Source organism: Tubulanus polymorphus, chromosome 8 (genome assembly GCF_964204645.1).
Source record: "Tubulanus polymorphus chromosome 8, tnTubPoly1.2, whole genome shotgun sequence".
NCBI classification, from domain to species: Eukaryota; Metazoa; Nemertea; class Palaeonemertea; order Tubulaniformes; family Tubulanidae; genus Tubulanus; species Tubulanus polymorphus.
Window position 1 is genome coordinate 16,352,071 of NC_134032.1, and position 26,935 is coordinate 16,379,005.

General features: G+C 41.8%; 1 protein-coding gene across 1 annotated transcript in view; it reads right to left on the reverse strand.

Moving 5' to 3' along the window:
• The window catches only part of LOC141910412 (uncharacterized), a 32,046-nt gene extending 9,621 nt beyond the window's left edge, over positions 1–22,425 (reverse strand). Inside the window, exons 1-22 of the mRNA XM_074801151.1 lie at positions 20,932–22,425; positions 19,486–20,691; positions 16,310–16,438; positions 15,108–15,324; positions 14,054–14,208; positions 11,710–12,256; positions 11,061–11,255; positions 10,670–10,886; positions 10,025–10,193; positions 9,796–9,933; positions 6,661–6,786; positions 5,487–5,672; positions 5,042–5,152; positions 4,259–4,508; positions 3,586–3,779; positions 3,081–3,326; positions 2,649–2,805; positions 2,196–2,311; positions 1,924–2,106; positions 1,458–1,646; positions 1,014–1,181; positions 153–287 (exon numbers count right to left, since the gene is read on the reverse strand). Of these exons, the coding sequence (XP_074657252.1) occupies positions 153–287; positions 1,014–1,181; positions 1,458–1,646; positions 1,924–2,106; positions 2,196–2,311; positions 2,649–2,805; positions 3,081–3,326; positions 3,586–3,779; positions 4,259–4,508; positions 5,042–5,152; positions 5,487–5,672; positions 6,661–6,786; positions 9,796–9,933; positions 10,025–10,193; positions 10,670–10,886; positions 11,061–11,255; positions 11,710–12,256; positions 14,054–14,208; positions 15,108–15,324; positions 16,310–16,438; positions 19,486–20,691; positions 20,932–22,425 (6,528 nt within the window). The remainder of the gene's footprint in view (positions 1–152; positions 288–1,013; positions 1,182–1,457; positions 1,647–1,923; positions 2,107–2,195; positions 2,312–2,648; positions 2,806–3,080; positions 3,327–3,585; positions 3,780–4,258; positions 4,509–5,041; positions 5,153–5,486; positions 5,673–6,660; positions 6,787–9,795; positions 9,934–10,024; positions 10,194–10,669; positions 10,887–11,060; positions 11,256–11,709; positions 12,257–14,053; positions 14,209–15,107; positions 15,325–16,309; positions 16,439–19,485; positions 20,692–20,931) is intronic.
• Between the last annotated feature and the right edge of the window lie 4,510 nt (positions 22,426–26,935).

The window sequence follows — 26,935 nt, forward strand, 5'->3', positions numbered from 1 at the left end:
CGATTGGGGCAGTGGCGTTTGTAGTCCGCCAAGCCACCGTGGCCAAGCTATGTTGTTTAGGACAAAATCATCATTTTAGTTGACTCTGGTGACAGTCTCTCTTACCTCAGTTGACTCTGGTGACAGTCTCTCTTACCTCAGGTAGAACTTACCTTCTCTTTTTCCCAAGTTCCCTCCATTTTAGCGTGTGTATAAAGTCTCGCTTTTAGATCTTTAAATCGACTTGTCGGTTTCGTTTCCTTTTCACGTTCTTTCTCGCGATTCTGACATTTACTCAGCTCTTCTAACTAAATATTTGAAAATTAAAAAAGATCTTTATGAGGCTGAGATTAGGAGGCGCTGAGTAGTTCTAACAATATAGAACCGGAGCAAAATGGTTTTTTGAGGCGGGTTTTCGGCTAGATTTTCTACCGGTTTTGACCCGGATTTTCTACAGGTTTAGAGCCAGGTTTTCTACGGATTTTAAGCCGGGTTTCGACGGGTTTTAAGCCGGGTTTCTACGGGTTTTAAGCCGGGTTTCTACGGGTTTTAAGCCGGGTTTCTACGGGTTTTAAGCCGGATTTTTACGGGTTTTAAGCCGGGTCTCTACGAATTTTAAGCCGGGTTTCTACGTTTTTTAAGCCGGGTTTCTACGTGTTTTAAGCCGGGTTTCTACGTGTTTTAAGCCGGGTTTCTACGTTTTTTAAGCCTGGTTTCTACGTGTTTTAAGCCGGGTTTCTACGTGTTTTAAGCCTGGTTTCTACGGGTTTTAAGCCAGGTTTCTACGTGTTTTAAGCCGAGTTTCAACGGGTTTTAAGCCGGGTTTCTACGTGTTTTAAGCCAGGTTTTCTACGGATTTTAAGCCGGGTTTCTACTGGTTTTAAGTGGGGTTTCTACGGATTCTAAGCCGGGTTTCTACTGGTTTTAAGCCTGGTTTCTACGGGTTTTAAGCCAGGTTTCTACGGGTTTTAAGCCAGGTTTCTACGTGTTTAAAGCCAGGTTTCTACGGGTTTTAAGCCAGGTTTTATTTGCACCTGATTAATTCTACTCTGTAACTCGAGTCGTTGTATCTCCCACGATGATTTATCTAACGCGTATTTATTCTGTAATTCTACACGCGCAGCTTCCGCTTCCGTTATCTTCAATTTTCCCTCGTCGACAGTCCTCAGTAATTCATTCAGCTTCTTACGGCGCTCGTCCATCTGAAAACATACACCACATAATATTGAGAACAGAGTATAGTACCTGAAATCGATATTCAAATCAACGTTTCTAATCATAACGCGTCATAATGATCTCGTATATGACGTCATAAAGCGCTCGGCTCATAGACCACGGAGGTCCCGAGATCAAATCTATTTCTCACTCTTAATTGCTTTTATTTCTTTAATCTCTCTGGCCCAAAGTCTTGCAACATGAGATAATTTTAACGGCAACTCTCTGGAAACTGGGCCTGAGTGGAGCAGGTTAATTCATACCTCTGTGAGTTTCCTCTGTAACGTCACCCTCTCATCCTCCCATTGGTCGAATTCGGTCTCGTGTTTACGTCTCAGTAGCTCCACCTGGCGTTCCAAATCTTCAACAACGCTCGCCTTGCTCTGACTGTCCGTCCGCAGGTGACACGTCTGAGATTTCAATCTGATTATCTCAGTTTGTAGAGCGCTCACCTAAAAAACAAATCAATTCAACAAACTGAACCAATTTCTTTTAATTTCAGCGATCGAAAAGTTCGATTTTCAGAACTTTAGTTGTCCGTTGAGTTCTAGTTGTCAAAATCCTTCCTATTTGCTTCACACACCCTCCACGGCACAGCCCTCTCATATTTAGTCAACATCTCTTTATACTTAAATCCCTTGACGCCGGTATAAGTTACCCATATCAATCTGTTCAATTCTGACACCTATTTCTTGCAACAATCACAGAAAGATTCGAAACTATGTTCACCTTATTCTCGTAATTTGCCCTCAAAGCCGACGCTTCGATTTCGAACACTTTCTCATCACGGGCGATTTTCTGTAGCAGACTTTGACGTTCATCTTCCCACTGCTCGATGCGGTACCTTAACGCGTCTTTCGCCTCTTTCTCCGCGTGCTCGAGATCGGATAAGGCGGTCGTAGTGTCCCGGATCTAAAGATGGCGTCGCGTAAAGAAATAAGAATCATTTCGAAATACAGGATTTAACAGCTAAACTGCGGCATGAAAAATACAAAATTTACCTTAGTCGATAGGATATTAATTTCTACTTGTAATTTATCATTCAACTCCATACTTTCATCGCATTGTTTAGATTTCTCTGTGAGTAATTTCTCCAGTTTATCTCGATCAACTCCCCCTAAAACACAAATAATACAGCTACAATACAAACAAACATTTAATGGGATATGCAAGAGGGATTATATGCTCAGACTTGGAGCACTGTTCCTTGTGTCTCCGTGTGATGGTGTGTTACTGTCGGCTGGTTTCAATGTCCTTGCTTGATTTAAAAACAATAGTCAAACACATTTCAAACTGTTTCAAATGTGAAAGCGATCCCGTACTCGTTCACAGATCTGTCATAGGGTGTAATGTAAACGATATAGCCACCCCTGATGAAACTAATGACGTCTAAGTATGGCGGGGAGTTGTAACAGAAGAATCCTGCAGAGTCTCCTAGCGGAGACATTACGAACCTTTACTCCTAAGAGTTTCCAGCTCAGCTTGCAGACGATGTTTCTCGCTGAATATTTTATCCTTATCTTCTAACAGAGTTTTAACGACTTTACTCTCGTACGAGCTACGCGATAGTTCTTTGATGTGGAGCCGATCTTTGTATTGTTGTATCTCAACCTGATTGTAAAAAACAACATCAAATGTTACATGGAGCCAAGGCCGAGATTTAGGGACCTGTCAGGGACTCCGCGCACAGTCAAAGCTTATCGTTTCACGGCCAATCTAACAAATAAAAAGACTTGTATCCCAAGCAATCCAACAATCTAAAAACATTCTTAACAGTGAATAGTAATTTTAGAACCGATACATACTTTATGAGGGATTCAAACTCATAGTTACCATATATTCCAGTCTTACCTCAAACTCATAGTTACCATATATTCCAGTCTTACCTGTAAAGATCGTTTCTCATTTTCCAGCGCGATTTTCTGCTGTCTCAAACTTCCCATTTCGTTACCGATTTTCTCTCGTTCTGCTGTTACTGTATCCAATTTCTTCTGGAAACTATTTTTCTGTCTGACCGCCTCCTGGTATTCTAGAGTCTTCTCTTTAGCTACGCCTTCCACTTTCCTCAGTTCGGCTTCTTTCATTTCTAATTTGTCCTTTGAAGATTGCATTTTACGTTCCATGTCGCTGATCTAAAATATAACAATTTTAGATATGAAAACTGAGTAAACGACGGATGACCTAGGTCAGTTTTTATTGACCTTTCCAATGCATATTAATGGTGACATTGCGTGGCATCAATTTGAATATGATTTCTGCATTGGAAGTGTTATAGTTTAGTATCATAGTAATATAGTATAATAGTATTTAAGTAATGGCTTGAAATGTTACTTCAATTTCACGCGAAAGGCCAAAAAGAGGAGTCCCCCAAGGCTGAATACTAAAGCTTACCTTCAACTCATTTTCACGTATTTTATTGTTCAGAGTTCGCGCCACTTCATCTTTCTCACGCAGACGATCGTCTCTCTGACGTAACAGATCGTCGAGTTGGCGAACTTTCGATTCGTGTTGTAACAGAGCCCCCTCTTTTTGTGTGAGCTGATCGCGTAGTTTCGTCATCTCGTTATCCCGCTGTTTGGTGGAAACTGTGAGCGAGGAAATACGGATTATAACCACAATTATTCACAGGTTTATTGAGGTTTGAGATATTCCCATTGTAATCATTGATGATATAATGTAAAACAAGTATAAACCAGCCTTCACGGGATTATTGATGATTAACAGTCTACCATTCCCGGGCCCAGTTCTGCAGTCAAGACTTAAGATCAAAAGTGGTCTTAAATCTTACGATTGGTCTTAAGTAGTTAGATTGGCTATATAGAACTAAGTCGGTCCTAGACTGGTCTTAAGTCTAAGCCCTGACTCTGCAACCGGCCCCAGAAGTAAAGATGGATCCATTGCAGTCATAGGTTTTAATCACGTGTCTGATGGCATATTGCCGGTCAAAGTTCGTTAAAAACGCTGACGTCACGAGCAACACGTGACGTCACGAGCAACACGTCGATTACTCCCAGGCTTTTTGTATACAGCTCATTAAATCTAAGTTCAATATCGGGAACCAGACCTTCAAGTTTACGAATTGAATCCTCTTTCTGTTTGAGTAAAACATCTTTCTGTGAAATCGTGTCGTTATTAGCGCTGATCGTCTGATCTTTCTGACGTATTAACGTCTCTTTCTGTTGCAGTAAATCCTTCATTCGTCCGATAGAGTCGTCACGTGATTTCACTTGTTCCTGTAGCGAATTCTTTTCCAGTGTGAATTTGGCGCGTTCTTTTTCAAACTCTTCCTCTTTGGCGCGAAGATCATCAGAGGTCTAGAAATAGCAAAACGTTTAAATATTATCACGATTTCAATCAAAACAAACCTGCGTTTATTCAACTACCAGAAATTGCGTCCAGGGGCCAGATGCGCCCTGGCTCAAATTTTCTCTTGCAATATCGAGACTGGTAATAATAGAATTAAGATACTACTGTGGTGCAGTGTGGCTTAGTGGTAGAGTGCTCGCCCCCAATCGGGAGGTTGTGTGTTCGAACCCCGGCTGTAGTGTCCTTAGGCAAGACATTAATTCACAATTGCTACTGGCTGACGACGCCTTGATCGCTCTGCAGCGTATCGGTGTTGCATCTCCCCAGGGAGAGTAAGAATGTACTGGATTGGTAACAGAAGCTGGGTAATAATTGAGTGACAGCGCTTTGAGCATTCTTTGGAAAGGCGCTATATAAGCACTAACTATTATTATTATTACTATAGAACAAAGATGGTCTTGTTGTTGTTGTTGTTGTTGTTGGACAATCTAAACACTGACTGCATGACCGGCCACTAAGGTGGTTCCAAAACTGATTATACCTCATTTAACTTGTATTCGAGCTCTTCAAATTTTAGTTTGTTTCTGATGCAAACGTCCTGAAATTCTTGCAGCTCTTTCTTCATTTGTTCTTTAGACTTTTCACCTCCGGTCTGAAGCGAGAACGAGGATACCGCGTATCGATCGGTGAACAGTTTATACGACTGTTAGCAGACGACAGCAGGTGCACGCGTGAGCGGTGAGATGAAATGGAGCGATATTGATGGTGGATTGCCCGATGATGATTTCATGTCGTTACGTGATGTGGTAGATATGGTTGAGCACGGATGCAAAGAAGATGGAGAAAGAGAAAGAAAGAAAGAGAAGGCATGATTTCTGATGATGACGGTGAAATTCGAACATTGTAAAAAGAATCAATTCGTTGATGTAAGAGAAGAGATTCTCTTCAGTTTCTGAACCTGGTGAAAGTTCCGTTAAAATACGAACCTCTTCGTCATGTTTTTCCGATTCCATATTCTTCTGAAGTTGTTGAAGTTCGTCGTAAAGCGATTCAGTTTTCTGTTTGTAACTATCCAATCGTTTCAATAGTTCTTCTTTTTCTTTGAGTAATGTGAGATCACCGGTAAGTTTGACCTGATCCAGTTCCATGCGTTTCGTCCTTTCTGTTTCCAGCTGCGGAGAGAAATCGATTACACGTAGTAACACTCTACTGGACTGACTTCTTCTACGAATCGGGTTCAAATGTCAGAGAAGATAAACAAATTATTATTATTATTATTATTATTAAGATCTAAGACGAATATAAAATGAAAGATTCTGGGTGCTGTGGTGGCATTATTGACGGCACCAATTGATCGACCATGAGATTCGTGTTAATTGTACTGCCATGATATCTTCTACTAACTCTCCATTAAACTCGACCTTATTTGATTGAACATCTTATTCACTGCTATTATTCATAAGAACTTATCGATTATCAAGTACATAGTTATCCATTATCATTATGTATTTAATATTTTTCCGAAGGCACCTGAACGTCCTCAGAGATTGTAACAGCCTTTATGGCTCTGTTTCAAGCTCTTTTAATCAATTTCCTATTTCTATCATTTTTACCATGGTATTATATAGACAGTACCAATGTTACTATAGATGGTACCGTGGTATCATGAGCAATACCACTGTAATTATAGATGGTACCGTGGTATACCAATGTTAGTATAGATGGTACCATGGCATTTAGACAGTACCAATGTTACTATAGATGGTACCATGGCATTTAGACAGTACCAATGTTACTATAGATGGTACCATGGCATTTAGACAGTACCAATGTTACTATAGATGGTACCATGGCATTTAGACAGTACCAATGTTACTATAGATGGTACCATGGCATTTAGACAGTACCAATGTTACTATAGATGGTACCATGGTATTTAGACAGTACCACTGTAATTATAGATGGTACCGTGGTATCATGAGTAGTACCACTGTAATTATAGATGGTACCGTGGTATCATGAGCAGTACCACTGTAATTATAGATGGTACCGTGGTATCATGAGCAGTACCACTGTAATTATAGATGGTACCGTGGTATCCACACCTTATAAGGGTACAGAGGTAGGTATAATTTAGACTAATATATCCATGTTACTGACCTCTTTAGTGACGGTATCGAAGTTTTCTTTTATCGATTCGTGAGTTGTTTGTACACGTGACAGACGATCGTTCAACAACTGCACATTCGAATTTGCTTCTTCCAACTGTTTCTTACATTGAGATAGCTATAATTTAACGAGAAACTGAGAGACATCAGTGTGAGATGAGATGAGCCAGGTCTAGCCAGATATATCTGAGAGACATCAGTGCGAGATGAGATGAGCCAGGTCTAGCCAGATATATCCGAGAGACACCAGTGCGAGATGAGATGAGCTAGGTCTAGCCAGATATATCTGAGAGACATCAGTGCGAGATGAGATGAGCCAGGTCTAGCCAGATATATCTGAGAGACATCAGTGCGAGATGAGATGAGCCAGGTCTAGCCAGATATATCTGAGAGACATCAGTGCGAGATGAGATGAGCCAAGTTCAGCCAGATATATCTGAGAGACATCAGAGTGCGAGATGAGATGAGCCAGGTTCAGCCAGATATATCTGAGAGACACCAGTGTGAGATGAGATGAGCCAGGTCTAGCCAGATATATCTGAGAGACACCAGTGTGAGATGAGATGAGCCAGGTCTAGCCAGATATATCTGAGAGACACCAGTGTGAGATGAGATGAGCCAGGTTCAGCCAGATATATCTGAGAGACACCAGTGTGAGATGAGATGAGCCAGGTCTAGCCAGATATATCTGAGAGACACCAGTGCGAGATGAGATGAGCTAGGTCTAGCCAGATATATCTGAGAGACATCAGTGCGAGATGAGATGAGCCAGGTCTAGCCAGATATATCTGAGAGACATCAGTGCGAGATGAGATGAGCCAGGTCTAGCCAGATATATCTGAGAGACATCAGTGCGAGATAAAATGAGCCAGGTTCAGCCAGATATATCTGAGAGACACCAGTGCGAGATGAGATGAGCCAGGTCTAGCCAGATATATCTGAGAGACACCAGTGCGAGATGAGATGAGCTAGGTCTAGCCAGATATATCTGAGAGACACTAGTGTGAGATGAGATGAGCCAGGTTCAGCCAGATATATCTGAGAGACACCAGTGTGAGATGAGATGAGCCAGGTCTAGCCAGATATATCTGAGAGACATCAGTGCGAGATGAGATGAGCTATGTCTAGCCAGATATATCTGAGAGACATCAGTGCGAGATGAGATGAGCTAGGTCTAGCCAGATATATCTGAGAGACATCAGTGTGAGATGAGATGAGCTAGGTCTAGCCAGATATATCCGAGAGACATCAGTGCGAGATGAGATGAGCTAGGTCTAGCCAGATATATCTGAGAGACACCAGTGCGAGATGAGATGAGCCAGGTCTAGCCAGATATATCTGAGAGACATCAGTGTGAGATGAGATGAGCTAGGTCTAGCCAGATATATCTGAGAGACATCAGTGCGAGATGAGATGAGCCAGGTCTAGCCAGATATATCTGAGAGACACCAGTGTGAGATGAGATGAGCCAGGTTCAGCCAGATATATCTGAGAGACATCAGTGTGAGATGAGATGAGCCAGGTTCAGCCAGATATATCTGAGAGACACCAGTGTGAGATGAGATGAGCCAGGTCTAGCCAGATATATCTGAGAGACACCAGTGTGAGATGAGATGAGCCAGGTCTAGCCAGATATATCTGAGAGACATCAGTGCGAGATGAGATGAGCCAGGTCTAGCCAGATATATCCGAGAGACATCAGTGTGAGATGAGATGAGCCAGGTCTAGCCAGATATATCTGAGAGACATCAGTGTGAGATGAGATGAGCTAGGTCTAGCCAGATATATCTGAGAGACATCAGTGCGAGATGAGATGAGCCAGGTCTAGCCAGATATATCTGAGAGACACCAGTGTGAGATGAGATGAGCCAGGTTCAGCCAGATATATCTGAGAGACATCAGTGTGAGATGAGATGAGCCAGGTTCAGCCAGATATATCTGAGAGACACCAGTGTGAGATGAGATGAGCCAGGTTCAGCCAGATATATCTGAGAGACACCAGTGTGAGATGAGATGAGCCAGGTTCAGCCAGATATATCTGAGAGACACCAGTGTGAGATGAGATGAGCTAGGTCTAGCCAGATATATCTGAGAGACATCAGTGTGAGATGAGATGAGCCAGGTCTAGCCAGATATATCTGAGAGACACCAGTGTGAGATGAGATGAGCCAGGTTCAGCCAGATATATCTGAGAGACATCAGTGTGAGATGAGATGAGCCAGGTTCAGCCAGATATATCTGAGAGACATCAGTGCGAGATGAGATGAGCCAGGTCTAGCCAGATATATCTGAGAGACACCAGTGTGAGATGAGATGAGCCAGGTTCAGCCAGATATATCTGAGAGACATCAGTGTGAGATGAGATGAGCTAGGTCTAGCCAGATATATCTGAGAGACATCAGTGCGAGATGAGATGAGCCAGGTTCAGCCAGATATATCTGAGAGACACCAGTGTGAGATGAGATGAGCTAGGTCTAGCCAGATATATCTGAGAGACATCAGTGTGAGATGAGATGAGCCAGGTCTAGCCAGATATATCTGAGAGACATCAGTGTGAGATGAGATGAGCTAGGTATAGCCAGATATATCTGAGAGACATCAGTGTGAGATGAGATGAGCCAGGTTCAGCCAGATATATCTGAGAGACATCAGTGCGAGATGAGATGAGCCAGGTTCAGCCAGATATATCTGAGAGACACCAGTGCGAGATGAGATGAGCCAGGTCTAGCCAGATATATCTGAGAGACATCAGTGCGAGATGAGATGAGCCAGGTTCAGCCAGATATATCTGAGAGACACCAGTGCGAGATGAGATGAGCTAGGTCTAGCCAGATATATCTGAGAGACACCAGTGTGAGATGAGATGAGCCAGGTCTAGCCAGATATATCTGAGAGACACCAGTGTGAGATGAGATGAGCCAGGTTCAGCCAGATATATCTGAGAGACTTAGTAATCATTTCTAGGGAACGCCTTAGAACATCTATTGCATGAAATTGGCGCTATATAATTTCTGACATTCATTCATCGTGGATATTCCTATCAAGAATTTCTCTCACCTACTTTAATCAGTGACAAAAAACAAATATGCCCCAAATCTATATCGACGATTCCATATCTAAGACGTACCTCTGTTTGTAATGCGATATTTTCAGTGTTTGTATCGCCCCCTAGCGGCGGGGGTATGTTAATACTCTCGGCTCTTGCTTTATTTCTCTCTTCTGCCAACAACTTCTCTAAACATTCAATTCGTAGTTTGAATTTACGCTGAAACCGAACACGACAAAAACAGATCAATAAAATTCTCAAATTTGTCATTGGATTAATAACAGGTGATAGGGGGCGCTGCTATACAAACCTCCCAATCGAAACGCGTCGTTTCCCCGTGTCCCGGAGTGTTGAGGAATACGTCATCACTTTCTGTGCTCGTACCACTGCTAGTAGCCGGACTAAGTTTGACCTTGTTACCGCCAGGGATTGGTTTAGATTTACTGGAGCCACGAGATGAGGTGTTACGAGACAGATCACTAGAAATTATATTACATAATTACGTGGTTAATTAGTTGTATAGGACATGTACCAGGGGCTGGTTCCTCAAACGAGACTTAAGTCCAAAAATCGTCTTAACTTTTTAGATTGGTCTTGAGTTGTTAGATTGGTTATAGAACTAGGATGGTCCCAAATTGGCCTTAAGTCTAAGCCATGACTATGGAACTGGGCCCTGGGTCCATTTGCACAATCGGAAAGTGGTCTTCAATCTTAAGACTTGTCTCAGGTTGTACGATTGGTTATAGAACTAAAAGGATACTAGACTGGTCTTTAATCTAAGCTAGTGTTTTATTTGAAGACCAGACGTGGTTAATGCCATCTTAGTCAAGATTCAATACCACTTTAGGATTACAATCGCGCAACTAGCAACTTTCATACAATCAACCCTTGAAATCGTAAATGCGATTGGCTTTAAATCTGAAAGGAGGGTAAGATTAAAAACATAGGATTTTACCTCGAAGTCTCTGACTCGATTCTAGCTGATACAACTTCCAGCAGATTCGATAAAATGGAATTCTTGTTTTCCATTTGTTCCAGTTCTTCGAGAAGTTCTTTCTCTTTCTTCAGGAATTGATGTTTCACGTTATCGATTTCTTTCTGTTGTTCGTTGACGTCTTGTTCGAGTTTGGCGCTGTTTTCATCTTTAACGCGCATAATCTGTTTTAATTCCGCTGAAAAACAAGGAAATTCTAATCACAGTCTTTAAGATCTCACTGGTGTATAACCGCAGATTATAACGGCTGTGATCAAGACTCTATTTACAAATTTCAAAGAAGGTATTTTATTCCATGGCGTTTTTACTTAATCTTTTTAATTTACTCGAATTATATCTGAATAATTCTTACTGATTTCGTCGTCGAGTTCTTCTATTTCATCGCGAAGTTCAGCCGGTGAAAGACCGGTTAAATTACTCTTAGCTCGATCGCGTTTTCGTTTAATCGAATCCAACAATTTCAAATGATCGTCCTCTAAATTTTCCAACTTCTCGCGAAGTTTACGAATTTCTTCTTCGGCGACGCGAAGTTTTTCCTTCGTTTTGCCTGAATAGAAAATAAAGGAGTTCATCAATAAAATTCCATTTTTACTACCGGTCTTTTGAAGCCGTTTTTATTGCTTTAAAGACATGGATCAAGTTCCATGGTTAAAATTTAGAGAGGAAATTCTGGAACCAGGGGGCCAGTTGCAGAGTTTAGTAGTTAGACCAGGGACCATTCTAATTCTGGAGATCAGGGGCCGGTTCCATAGTCAAGACTTAAGACCACTTTTGGTCTTTAAGACCACTTTGGTTTAAGACCAAAAGTGGTCTTAAACCTTAAGACTGGTCTTTAGTTGTTAGATTGGCTATAGAACTTAGTTGGTCTTAGACTGGTCTTAAATCTAAGCCCTCACTATGGAACCGGCCCACTTTGCGACTGTTCCCTAAGAACTAAGGTGGTCTTAGACTGGGCTTAAGTGTAAGCCTATGAAACCGGGTCCACTCAGTCACTCGCTTACCGAGGTCTGATTCACGTTCCTCTTTAGTTAACTCAACAGCCGCGTCACCCAGTCGTTCCTCCAGATCTTGTATATTTTGTTTCAATCTCGAGTTATTCGCCTCTAGTTTATCGATTTTATCTTTCAGTACAACATTCTCAACCGCCGGGTCGTCTTTAGTCAGAGACGGAACTCGTCGCTTAGCGATCAACAACAATTTATTATTATCCGAGATTAACTTTTCGTTCTCGTCCTCGAGATAACGTAGTTTATCTTTAAGAATCTGCGCCTCTTGCGTCACTAGATCCAACTGTCGTTTTATATCGACAGACGTATCGCTGTCTAAACTTCGACTTTTTTTCAGTTGCGCTTTAGGAGTTTTAGCTTTTTGCGCCAGTTTCGATAAACGTTCGATATCTCGATCTTTCTCGATGAGTTTCCATTTTAACTGTTCTATCTCGTCGCTAAGTAAACTCGCTCGTCTCGCCAGTCCATCTCCCGGATCGGTTTCAAGCAATTCATTGATCTCTTTATATTTGTCGGTGAGTTTCCTTTGTAATTGGTTCACCTGTAAGTAATAATAATGATATAAGCACAATTATATCTGTACTTCGATTTCCTCAAAATCAAACAGTGTTTCCCTCCCGGCAGGTGTGGTGAAAGATACTAGGGGATAATGAGGGATACTAGCAGATAGTGAGATATACTATGAGATAGTGGGATACACTATGAGATAGTGGAAGATACTATGAGATAGTGGGAGATAGTGGGAGATACTATGAGATAGTGGGATATACTATGAGATAGTGGGATATACTATGAGATAGTGGGAGATACTATGAGATAGTGGGATATACTATGAGATAGTGGGAGATACTATGAGATAGTGGGATACACTATGAGATAGTGGGAGATACTATGAGATAGTGGGAGATACTATGAGATAGTGGGAGATACTATGAGATAGTGGGAGATACTATGAGATAGTGGGATATACTATGAGATAGTGGGAGATACTATGAGAGAGTGGGAGGTACTATGAGATAGTGGGATATACTAGGAGATAGTGGGATATACTATGAGATAGTGGGATATACTATGAGATAGTGGGAGATACTATGAGATAGTGGGAGATAGTGGGATATACTATGAGATAGTGGGAGATACTATGAGATAGTGGGAGATACTATGAGATAGTGGGGTATACTATGAGATAGTGGGATATACTATGAGATAGTGGGAGATACTATGAGAGAGTGGGAGGTACTATGAGAGAGTGGGAGGTACTATGAGATAGTGGGATACACTATGAGATAGTGGGAGATACTATGAGATAGTGGGAGATACTATGAGATAGTGGGAGATACTATGAGATAGTGGGAGATACTATGAGAGAGTGGGAGATACTATGAGATAGTGGGAGATACTATGAGAGAGTGGGAGATACTATGAGATAGTGGGAGATACTATGAGATAGTGGGAGATAGTGGGATATACTATGAGATAGTGGGAGATAGTGGGATATACTATGAGATAGTGGGAGATACTATGAGATAGTGGGAGATACTATGAGATAGTGGGGTATACTATGAGATAGTGGGATATACTATGAGATAGTGGGAGATACTATGAGAGAGTGGGAGGTACTATGAGAGAGTGGGAGGTACTATGAGATAGTGGGATACACTATGAGATAGTGGGAGATACTATGAGATAGTGGGAGATACTATGAGATAGTGGGAGATACTATGAGATAGTGGGAGATACTATGAGAGAGTGGGAGATACTATGAGATAGTGGGAGATACTATGAGAGAGTGGGAGATACTATGAGATAGTGGGATATACTATGAGATAGTGGGATATACTATGAGATAGTGGGAGATACTATGAGATAGTGGGAGGTACTATGAGAGAGTGGGAGGTACTATGAGATAGTGGGATATACTATGAGATAGTGGGATATACTATGAGATAGTGGGAGATACTATGAGATAGTGGGATATACTATGAGATAGTGGGAGATAGTGGGAGATACTATGAGATAGTGGGAGATACTATGAGATAGTGGGGTATACTATGAGATAGTGGGATATACTATGAGATAGTGGGATATACTATGAGATAGTGGGAGATAGTGGGAGATACTATGAGATAGTGGGAGATACTATGAGATAGTGGGGTATACTATGAGATAGTGGGAGATACTATGAGATAGTGGGATATACTATGAGATAGTGGGAGATAGTGGGAGATACTATGAGAGAGTGGGAGATACTATGAGATAGTGGGGTATACTATGAGATAGTGGGATATACTATGAGATAGTGGGAGGCCTCGAGAATATTGATTGATATTTGTTGTACCTCTTTTGTTAATGTTTCGTTTTGTTTTTCCATTTCTTCCATTTTACGTTTTAAAACGTTCATCTCTTGTTCTGTCAATTCCATTTTTAGTTTCGAATCGCGTTCGTCGTTTTCGCTGAAACTTTCTTCGTCCGACGAAGCGCTCGGCAATTTACCTGCATTTTACAAATTGATAACATATTAGAATAACGATAACTCATCAGTTCAAATTGATTCGGCTCTGATGATGTTTATAGGAAGCTTCAGGAATCACAGGATCCGGACAGGTATCTTATATCATTTTTGACCTATGTATTCCGATGTGAGAGTCTATGTTAACTCACTTAAACGGCACTAAGCTGATAAGAAAATAACTGGATAACATGATCCTTCCAATTTTATACGTAGAATTATGAGTCACCACATCTGACTGGTCACCAGTTACCACACTTGACCGATCTCCACAGCTAAATGGGTCACATTTGACACCACACTGACCAGACTAACTTACAAACTTCGGCAGTCACTACTGGTCTATGGTCTAGTGGTTAGCACGCTCAGCTGGCATGTGGGAGGTCGCAGGTTCGCATCCTGCTAGGGTTAGGGTTACGGACAAACTAGGGTTAGGGTTACGGAGACATAGAGACAGCCGGGCTAGGGATGATGTGTCAGCGTTTTGCTTCTGCATTCTTTTTTTTACCCTTAAATACACAACAATCACTTCATATATTTAGAACCAGTGTCCTTCAAACTTTGCCGTTTTTGCTTTCAAATTTAGACAAGAACAGCAAAAAGGCATTGTTTGAATTTAAGGATGATTTTCCACGCAGAACGGTGGAGATTCAGGTGTCAAAACTCATTTTCTAACTTGTCCATCTTTACTTATGACGAATAAAGTTCATCAATGATCAGAATAGGTCGGAAATCGTAATTTTGGGGTCTGCAATTCTTAGTTTCATCGAAAAAAGTTCAAAGTCAAAACGAATCTAAGATTGAATTGTTGTTCTCATTATTGAAATCAACTAATTTAGTTAAATCGTTTCTTGATACTGAAACCAGTAATAATATAACGTACCTTTCTTCTTCGATATCTTCCTCAACGATAAAACCAGACTTTCGTTCTCGTCCTCCAGTTCCGATAACTTCTTACGACAAACGTTGATTTCTTCTTCGGCGAATTTCAGTTGATCTTTCAAATCGAGTTCACGTTCACGACAATCAGATAGATCTCTCATGAGTTGAGCCACGTCGTGTTCGGTGCTCGACTGACGACTCCCAGCAGACAACATCGGCTACAAAATACACAGTTATACATCATAATATACTTGACTAACCCTCCCTCTACAAAATACAGCAATAAACACTACCTTAAAAGGACTTATCTACCCCTCCCCCATAGATTGGTGTAATGAACATTGTGCAATTTTAAGATTTGTGTCATTGATAGAATTTTCCTATCAACAAACATAGAATAGACGCGTAATGTACTGAAATTCCTGACGCTTCTCTTCAAACTGCCACCATCTTTTTGTGAATTTTTAGGCAAAGTTTTAAAAATTCATTCAGACACAAATTCATTGATCTTCTAGTAGAAGTTTTTAAATAACCGAATAATAATTTTCTAAGCTGCTGCTGCTGCTGCTGCTACTGCTGCTGGTGGTGCTAGTAAATCTGATCGTCTGCTCGCGGCAAACAGGTGATTCTCATCTTAACGTAAACAATAATCTTTGATGAATGATTTTGTTCTGGAGGCGATCGCGCAGTTTATAATGTTATTAATCTGTACTCGTTCTATAGTGAGTTATCATAAGGTGTGTTCTGCCCTTTCCAAATAGATTCATCGGTTCAGATGTTGGATGTTGTTGATAAGTATCGGTAAATGATTCAGCGGATTCCAACATAAATAAGATACCTACATCAATTAACTTCTATTCAACAGTATCTACAGAATCCACACTCTGAATCAGCCGCTCAGCATCCCTCAGACAAACTACAGCCTGGAGCCTGGAGCCTGCACCCATTCGGGCAAACTACAGCCTGGAGCCTGCACCCATTCGGGTAAACTACAGCCCGGACCTCCATCTCTAATGGCCATAAGGGAAGTGTCCCTCGTTTACCTAACGGCTATGACCCATATCAACTACAGCCTGGATCTCTAATGGCCGTAACCTATGGTTTAACTTATGGCTAACACCCGTATCAAATTGACTGTATCGTCGATTTATGCCGGGATACAGATTGTGACAGATTGACAGATTTAGATGGAGATTGATTAGCACTTACCGGTCGAATAGGTGATAATCGATCACTTTGACTTCCTTCAGGACTAGCAGGTACAGATATCGATTCGGCAACAGGGTGACTATCAGCTGATTGGTCAATCAGATCAGCTCTCAGTCGCTCCATCTAGAAACAAAAATACACGATCTTTTTAGGGTTTCAACTTTTCCAAAATGACCTGATTCAAAATGGCTGACGAAACTGTTCATGGAATATAATGTTGAATTGCTCGTGATTGGACGAGTTGATATATTACTAAATGTTTTCTTATTCATTTGAATCAATTTTATTATGAATATTCAAGATGGCCGCCTGGTGACATTGAAACGTGTGTGTTCTATGTGCTATTTATCTTCATTGATGAAATCTAAATACAAAGATGGCCGCCATGTGATAAATATTATTTCAATAAAACTGAATGAATGAAATACACGCTGGGTATTCTATAGATTCGAGTAGAACTGTGGTTTGTTTGTTTTTCTCCTATCTGAAGGTCAGAACAAATTTTTCAATGATATTTTTAACCTAGTCGATAGCAGCACAGATGATCCATCATTTTGAGATAGTGAGTACCATAACGCTACCACCAGTACAGCGAACCGGGGTTGTTTAGTCAAATCATACCTGCCATCCGTTAGTTCTTATGTACATAAGTATGCCGCTATATTTAACGGGACTGACTTAGGTTATTTTTAATACCTCACATTGGTGTGTTACAGGTATAATACAACCACTGTGAACTGTATCTACCGCTACCGTATCTCAACGTACATATAAAATATTGCGTGCATAACATACATGAAATTGTAAGTCAAATGTTTGGATCTTTGCTGCAAAACGAAAATTATTTGACGAAAAAATTGATAGTTTCACTATAGATTAAATTTGCTCAGGGTCCAGTTCTAAAGTTATTTACCTGACTCGAGGCTTTAGAATACGTGAATTTCTTATTGCCAATTATATATTATATATAGTCAATCTTTAACAGATAAAAGTAGAATGCCAGGTAGCAGTTGCTGAAAGTTGGTTCAACCAAAAAGTGGCATCGTGACAGTAAAACTAAATTGCTATCCATTGGAAGCGTGGCTATAAACAAAACTGTTTTAAAATTCTCAATTACAGTTTACCTCGCAAAAACATAATATATAACATATTGGACATAAACACTGTTAGAATTGCTTTGATCATATAATTAATGAATTCTGCTTGAAATTCTTCAACGATTTTATAGAAATTACTGAAAAGCTAGTTTTTGCTGGAAAATTCTATGTTTTTTTTCACTAAACGCAAATTCAGCGATATAAGACGTGAGTTGTTAATATATGACGTCACGACTACTGGCGCTCCTGTGTGAAGCTGTCAGACGATGATATGATGTATTTTGATTAGGATGATATATCAACATTAACAAACATTTTAATCTTGTTTTTGTTCGCAGAATCTGAGCTGAGGCAGCAATGCGCATAATATGTAAGATTAATTTAGAGAATCATATCACCTAAAATATTCATCTTTATGTTCTAATTGTACTATCCTTTTTGTGGGAAAATAGCGCGTAAGGAATTGCCTCTGAAAATGCCTGATAATAGAGTCTGATTAAGGGGACAGTCACCTCTCCTGATTGGTCACCACAGCGCTATTCGGTCACCCACCAGATTGATCAGACGAACTTACAAAGCTCGTCTGTCACTACTGGTATATGGCCTAAGGGTTAGTGTGCTCGGCTGGCATGCTGGTGGTATCAGGTTCGAGTCCTGCTAGGGTTAGGGTTACGGCCGAGCTCAGGTTCGAGTCCTGCTAGGGTTAGGGTTACGGCCGAGCGAGGGTTCCAGTCCTGCTAGGGTTAGGGTTACGGCTGAGCAAGGATTTAGCCTGATTGAGGACGTTCTATTTTATTTCCCGATTGTGCCTGAGACGCCCATTTCTTGTTTTTTGCAAGTGCTAATTTTACAATTTTGAAGACAATAAGTGGTAAATACAACTTCACAAAATGTTACATATTGAATTGAGATTCAGTAAGTGTCGGGTGAATACTCGCAGCTCAGTGAGGATAGGTTTATACCTAGGATTAGTCAGACAGTTTATAAACAGCATTATCAAAGGAAGTCAGAATTAAAATCAACAGTTTAAAACTTATGAAGTTCTTCAAAGTAGAAATAGCCAAACATCTTCAGGGAGGCGAGTAATAAATACCAAGCGGTTAACCTCAAGTCTTAAACAACATCCTGCGAAATAAGGTGGTTTAAAGGTGAACCCACTTTCAGATTGTGGCTATTTTGGTTATGTTTGAATCAATATTACAGCGAAACTGACAGCGACAATAATTGTGTCTATGAATTATCCAAATGATGACTTACACTTAGTTAATTGAATTAGAAATACAAATTGAGACTCCAAAAATAGAGATGACTTCAGTAATGTGACGACTTATCCAAATGATGACTTACACTTAGTGAATTGAATTAGAAATACAAATTGAGACTCAAAAATAGAGATGACTTCAGTAATGTGACGACTTATCCAAATGATGACTTACACTTAGTGAATTGAATTAGAAATACAAATTGAGACCCAAAAAATAGAGATGACTTCAGTAATGTGACGACTTATCCAAATGATGACTTACACTTAGTTAATTGAACTAGAAATACAAATTGAGACTCAAAACTAGAGATGACTTCAGTAATGTGACGACTTATCCAAATGATGACTTACACTTAGTTAATTGAACTAGAAATACAAATTGAGACTCAAAAATAGAGATGACTTCAGTAATGTGACGACTTATCCAAATGATGACTTACACTTAGTTAATTGAACTAGAAATACAAATTGAGACTCAAAACTAGAGATGACTTCAGTAATGTGACGACTTATCCAAATGATGACTTACACTTAGTGAATAGAATTAGAAATATAAATCGAGACTCAAAAATAGAGATGATTTCAGTAATGTAACGACTTATCCAAATGATGACTTACACTTAGTGAATTGAATTAGAAATATAAATCGAGACTCAAAAATAGAGATGATTTCAGTAATGTAACGACTTATCCAAATGATGACTTACACTTAGTAAACTGAATTAGAAATATAAATCGAGATCAATTGAAGTTCGTATAAAAATAAAGATTCAAAGATTAGAGATGACTCCAGTAATTGTGACTCTTACCTCGTTTTTAATTCTTTCTATTTGTGATTGTAAGGTTTTTCGTTCATTTTCCGACGTCCTCAACGAATCCTTCATCTTATCGTTTTCTTCCTCGTATTTCGCTCTTTTCTCCTCTATAAACTCCAACTCGTCGTGAAGACGAACCGAAACTTCTTTCGCCATCTTCAACTCTTCCTCCAGTTCAGCGATATGCAGGTGTTCATCGGTCGACTCGTATTGCGACTCCATTTTTCGGACCCGTTCCTCCAATTCGGAGCGCTCCACTTCTACCTGGTCATTACGTCGCTCCGATTTACGAAGTTTGAATTGCAAAATACGACAATTTTTCGCCGTGGCTTCCAACTCTTTTTGCAGTTCACGAAACGCCATTGCGTCCTCCTCGTCCCGAAAGTTATCGTGCATCTCCTCCATCTCAAGACGCACATCTTCCATCTCATTTTTCAACTCATCATTCTCATCTCTGAGAATCTCACAGATTTGTTCGGCCTCGTAATAACGCTGTTTTAATTCGCTGATATCCATTACTCGCTCGTTGTCACCGGTAACGATATCATCCTCGCCTCCCTGAGGTAGTTTCAGACGGTCCTGTAACCGGCGATTCTCCTCCTCCAGACTCTGACGTTTCTCCTCCAGCGTCTCGTACCGATGTTTCCAATACTCCAGACGTTTCTCCAAATCTTCAACTTTACCCTCCATTTCGGTAAGTTGCGCGCGCATCTCTTTGTTTTCTTTCTCCAGACTCTCGCACCTGTCCTCCAACTCGAACAGATCGTCCTCCAACTCCTCTACGTATGTCATATCGATATCCGTCGTCTTCGACGACCGACTGTCCGCCGAGCTGTGACGGTCCCGTCGCGTGTCCGAATCCGTGGACGCCATTCTCTCGCGACGGCTCTCGCGCTCACGTGACCGGTTATTAACGGCCGTTTTCTGATCACCGCTCATCGTCTGCTCGTCTTGCTCAGTACTACTAGCGCCACCACTGCCACCGTTATTTTTAAACTTCGACGATTCGATGACTATCGAACTGCGCAAATCGAGTCCGATATCCGTACCGGAAGTAGTAGATGGTGATGCTATTGATTTGTCCGATGAACCGGAAACAGAAGTTCCCTGTTTACGGGCGACGAAGCTCTTAACACCGGCGCCAGCATCTTTTTTACTTACCGCTCCAGAACTGCTCTTATCCGCTTCTACTAAACTATACTTATCCGATTTATCACTGATAGATCTGTGAGGAGTTGATAATTTCTGAACGGATGGGGCTGCTGCTGCTGCTGCTGTTGCTGCTGCTGCTGATGCTGCTGCTGATGATGGTATTTTACTGGACGCATTTTGACGGTGCATTCGTTCCTGTAACGATGAACTTACTGCGGTAGTTGCGGTTGTAGTTGTCTGGTTAGTTTTATCCACAGGTCGTCCTTCCCCATCCGTCTCTGCAGTTACCTGTTCATATCTACCTGTAGTTGTCTTATCCTTCGTGTTGCCGCTGCTGCTGCTGCTACTGCTGCTGGTACTGCTGGTACTACCGCTTCTATTGCTGACATCAGACAGTTTGTTTACATCACATTTAACATTATCCCTTACTGCTGAACTGCTGTTCGTGTTAATACGCTTAGAATCAGCTGATGAACCTGCTAGCACTTCACGCGTCCCTCCCGAGCCGCTCGTAGCGCCACCTGTTTGACCAGTACAAGTCGCTTTACCTTTAGTCCCCACGTTCACATTATCGGGTAGTTTACGCATTTTACTATCGGTACCTATCGATGACGAGGAGTCAGTTTTAACTGCACCTACCCCAGCAGCGCGGAGAGACGAACTACCACTCTCACAACCAGTCGGAAGAGATTCTCGTTTTTTATTGTTTTCCGTAGATCCAGATGTTGATTGGTTATTTCTGCTGTTTTTGCTGCTAGCAGTGGCGTCTTGTGGGGTAGTTCTCCTAGCCGAGCTCACCGGAGGAACATTGTTATACCTTCTCGATGGCGAATCGTTCTGTTTTGTTTGTTGTCTAAACGCCACCGGAATGTTCACCTTCTTTTTCTGTTGCGGATCACGTGACCCGCCGGCGACCCTCGTATCGCGCGCTTCCGGTACAGAATCTAACGAATGACGTCGTTTCGTTGTCGAGTCGGTTTTCGTTTTACCGTCCACCACCACGTGATCGGTGACGTGCACCGAATGTCGCCTCTCTGCGGCGCTATCAGCAGTAGTAGAATAACCTCCAGACGATAAGTTTGATGATAAAACCGACCGTTTATCAGTGCATGCTTTTAAGCGAGTAGAAACAGCGGTGTAGTCGTCCGCAGCCCGTGTTTTACTCTTATCTCTATCCGAATGAAGAGAATATCGACTCGATCTCACCGGTTCTCCACTGGTTATGTCGGTGGTGGTGTCGACAGTTGGTGCTGCACCGACGCTTTCATCTGAAGCGGAATTCTTTCCGGTGAAAGCCGCTTTATCAAACGGATACGAACTATTTTTGTTGTCTTTTTCACCCGCACTGACTCCACTGACCTTGCCTTTCAACCCACCGGTGGTTACTCGGTGCACATCAGCCTCACCTGCCGCTGCCTGCTCAACTCCTGACGTCATCGCGCTCGTGTTTCCATTGTTATCTTTTTCGACGGTTCGATCGGTCACGTGATGACTATCGCCGACTAATGATGTTACGTCGCTCGAGGCGCCGCCTGCCGGTGGATCGGTACGAGTATCCGCGTTTTCCGGTTGACGTTTCATCCGGGACTGTAGCCGTCTGTTCAGTTTACCCTCATCCTCGTCTCGGCTCGGAGGAGACCGGTCGGCGATGCCTTCGGTTTTATCCGATGGATGTTCAGATTTCAAACGGAAGCAATGTCGACACCGACCTTTCCTCCAGGCCTGGGGGTCGAACCCCGGACAAACGAGGTCCTCGCTTTCACAGTCACTTTTATGACTCATAACTATTCACGCTGTGACGCGACGCTAACCGTTTCCGTAAAGTTAGAGACAAACTATCGAACTGTAAAATAAATTCAAAATAGCTGCCAGGCAGCCAGTCCGCTGTAACTACGCAATGAATACAGTACGTACGAACGTTTAAATCGTGATTGTTGTTAAACGTTTACGTGAAATCAATCCGTGAGTTTGCGCAGTACGCGTACTGTATCGGAGAGACGACTGGGAGTAGAGGAGGGAGAGAGAGAGAGGGAGAGAGAGAGAGAGGGAGAGAGGGAGGGAGAGGGAGAGAGAGGCTAATCCGCCCGATGAAATCCGGGCTACGTGCTGATATATAGTACTGGTGTGCGTACGCGCTAGTATTTAGAAAGAATGCGTTCGCGCAGATAAATTCCCAGGTGCGAGAGACAAGTGAGTGAAATATATGCTCACAATAGATAACAACAAATTATTACGATTTAGGTATCCACACTTGATCCACCCGCGATCCGCTGATCCACAGACGATCGATTTCTTCGATAACTTTTCTATTTATAAAACCGATGATATTCACGTGAATGGTTCAAAGTATAGACAGGTAAAAACTAACAATCAAACAGTGACGGATGAAATATATCTACAGCGCATCAACACGAACCTGATATTTCATCATTTATAAGTCGTAAACTTGATCCGGTGATTTCTACAAATGTCGTCTTATTTCGCACCACTGACGGTCTGTATGGGCAGAAACCGAATAAGGCGTAAATTCTCTTCATACAGAAATCATACGAACGAATACAACGTTGCTGTCAAGTTATGAAGAAAATATTTCCAAAATCTTCGCTTAGTTGTTCTTCCAGGTCCAGAATTAATATCATCGCCGCAAGAAACTTATACTGAAATCCGCGCACCAGCCGCCCACGTGATCAGCACGTGACCGTCGTCAGCGGTCGCCTGGTTCGGGACGAGGAGAGGACGCGACACGTCGAACCGCGCCCGAGTTTAAACTGCAAATAGATGAATACAACAGCGAATAAATAAGCGAGTTTCTCACACACCTAACCCACAACCATCACCACACACTTCATCCCAAACTATCACCTAAAACATGTCAATATCATACTAACAGTAACTATCTCTTACATGCCAAGACTTAATCACGTGTGATCACTCTATCTGAACCTGTTAGTGTAGTACTGTATTTCAGTCGAGTCAGAAGAGAAAAAAAACTGGCGTTAACTTCGTCTTATCGGTGAGAATTTTTATATTCATCATCAGAAGAAGGGGTAGAAATTATTTAATCTTTGTTTGTAAGATAAACAGATATCAGTTCAGTCTTTCCTGCAGCGGCGGCAGCGGCAGCAGCAGCAACAGCGGCAGCGGCGGCGGTGGCGGTGGCGAGTAGACCATAGAATGATATCTATAAGTTATAAATAAGTTTTATGATAATAAGTTTTATACAGGCATTAGACCAGTCACCATACTGACCAGAAAAACTAACGACGTCAGTCACTACTGGTTTATGGTCTAGTGGTTAGCACGCTCGCCTGGCATGCTGGATGTAGCGAGTTCGAGTCCCGCAGGTCATCTCCGATTTATGGCTATCTGGCCGGTTCCCTTCAATTATTCCTCATTCCTTATTTTTTCGAAAAGATATTTCAAAAACTATTTAGAATTTTTTTTTAAATTTGATGTTGAAACTAAGAAGATATTTAGATAATTGGGTGCTTATAAAAATTAAATTCTAATTTCATATTCATAATCCAATTTTACCAACACAATTATCAAGCAGCTCTTCTTTCATAAAATCAATCACGTGTTAATAATAATCAGTATAATTCTTCAATGTTAATGTAGTTTATGTTGGCTGGTGCTGCTGCTGCTGGTGCTGGTGCTGCTGCTGCTGCTGCTGCTGCTGCTGCTGCTGCTGCTGCTGCTGCTGCTGCTGCTGCTGCTGCTGCTGCTGCTGCTGCTGCTGCTGATGCTGCTGCTGATGCTGCTGCTGCTGATGCTGGTGGTGCTGGTACTGCTGGTAGATTCTGTGTGGAGGAATGCTAGTTGCAGATAGACACGCAATGTTTTACTGATGTAAATCAGAGCGTGATTCAGTCCAGAGTAAAAATAGACTCGACGAGATATATATAATTTCTAGCAGGGAGAGATGGTTTCTCAATATCTCGAACGCGGGGTAAAACTGCAGCCCGGGATACACAGTTCGATAGAGATCTGTAAAAACTGAGTCTAGAGCATTGTGGAACCGGGTTCACAATTGTGGAAATGGAACCAGAAGTGTAAACTTGCTCTAGGACTGAGGAATTGGGTCCAGAAGATTGTGGAACTGGGTTCAGAACTGTGGAACTGGGTTCAGTACTGTGGAACTGGGTTCAGTACCTGTGGAACTGGGTTCAGATCTGTGCAACTGGGTTCAGTACTGTGGAACTGGGTTCAGAACTGTGGAACTGGGTTCAGAACTGTGGAACTGGGTTCATTACTCAGGAACTGGGTTCAGTACTGTGGAACTGGGCTCAGTACTGTGGAACTGGGTTCAGTACTGTGGAACTGGGTTCAGTACTCAGGAACTGGGTTCAGTACTGTAGAACTGGGCTCAGTACTGTGGAACTGGGTTCAGAACTGTGGAACTGGGTTCAGTACTCAGGAACTGGGTTCAGTACTGTAGAACTGGGCTCAGTACTGTGGAACTGGGTTCAGTACTGTGGAACTGGGTTCAGTACTGTGGAACTGGGTTCAGTACTCAGGAACTGGGTTCAGTACTGTAGAACTGGGCTCAGTACTGTGGAACTGGGTTCAGTACTGTGGAACTGGGTTCAGTACTGTAGAACTGGGCTCAGTACTGTGGAACTGGGTTCAGTACTGTGGAACTGGGTTCAGTACTCAGGAACTGGGTTCAGTACTGTAGAACTGGGCTCAGTACTGTGGAACTGGGTTCAGAACTGTGGAACTGGGTTCATTACTCAGGAACTGGGTTCAGTACTGTGGAACTGCATCCAGAAGATTGTGGAACTGGGTCCAGAAATTTACTCCCAGACCGAGGAACTGGGTCTGGGAGTTCGGAATTTGGTTCAAGGATGTCGGAGTTGAATGTATGAAATCTATCTTTAGATAGAGAGTCAATAATCGATAAGTCTACAACAGAAACACAACTAAAACAAAATTCATCCTCGAGAATATCGTGAAATATGTGTATTTTATGATGTATGTGAGTAAATGATCGAATGCTATTGAAGGATCTATGTTTGTTTGAAATGGATCTGTGTTTGAACGCCGGCAGTGCGGTGTCCTCCCCTCCCCCTCTCCCTCCCCCCTCTCCCCCTCCCTCATAAACCAGTCCCGCTAGTCAGTGAAATCCCGGTGCTTTAGTATTTTGAAGTACTGAACGCTTTTTAGCTCTCAACACGCATTAAGTGCTCTCATTTAAAATCGCTACACAACAGTTACCACTGCTGAGCCTGTTTCCCACCATATATTTCAAAATAACCAGGGGCCAGTTGCTCAAAAGTTGGTTACAGTTAACCAGTGGATAGTTGACATAGTGACTATTGAAATATCATTGTTGCTATAGTATTTATCCGCCGGTTATCTTTAACCAACTTTTGAGCAACTGGCCCCAGAACTCCATTCTTATCATCGAATGGAATTTTTCCAAAACGAAATTGCCAGTAAGTTGAGAATATTCAACGACGTTCCGGGGAATCCCCGAGGATTCCCGGGAAAGCGGGCGCCATCTGTAGCGTAAACTGCGTACCAAGAGAAATAGTACGACGATAGAAGCCTAAAGTTCCTGGAAAAAATGGCTGACTCAATTTGCCCACTATGACGTCATCACTTCGAGATCGTTATCGATATATACATATAAGACATTTAATGACGGTGGCGTAGGGAGTTGAAAATATACACTTACCTAAATAGACAGGTGTGACGTGTGGTGCGCGCGCAGTCGGTATCTGTCTACTACAGGTATCTCATAGCTGCCCTGGTTATATAACTATATTCATGCATCATCATAACACATTTACCACTGACTGACTGATTGCAACGGCTGGTGTAAAAATATAGTATCAATATGTTTAACACTAGTGTTAATAGATTCCAGTTCACATTTCATATTAATACGAGGTTTAAGCTACCGTTGATGTGTTGCAGGGGTTTCAGGTACCGTTGATGTGTTGCAGGGGTTTCCGGTACCGTTGAGATGTTGCAGGGGTTTAAGCTACCGTTGATGTGTTGCAGGGGTTTCAGGTACCATTGATGTGTTGCAGGGGTTTCAGGTACCGTTGATGTGTTGCAGGGGTTTCAGGTACCGTTGAGATGTTGCAGGAGTATCTTTTCAAATAGAAAGTCCAGGATGAAATACTAATGCTTGACAGATTTTGAGAAGCGGCTTCAATTCTTCTCAACCAGAAAATCAATCAGCTCAATTAAAGGAAGATCAAGACGCATTTTTTTGATACGAAATATATTTCTATGAATTTTCACGTTAAATGATATTAAAATCGTTTATATATAAGTGATA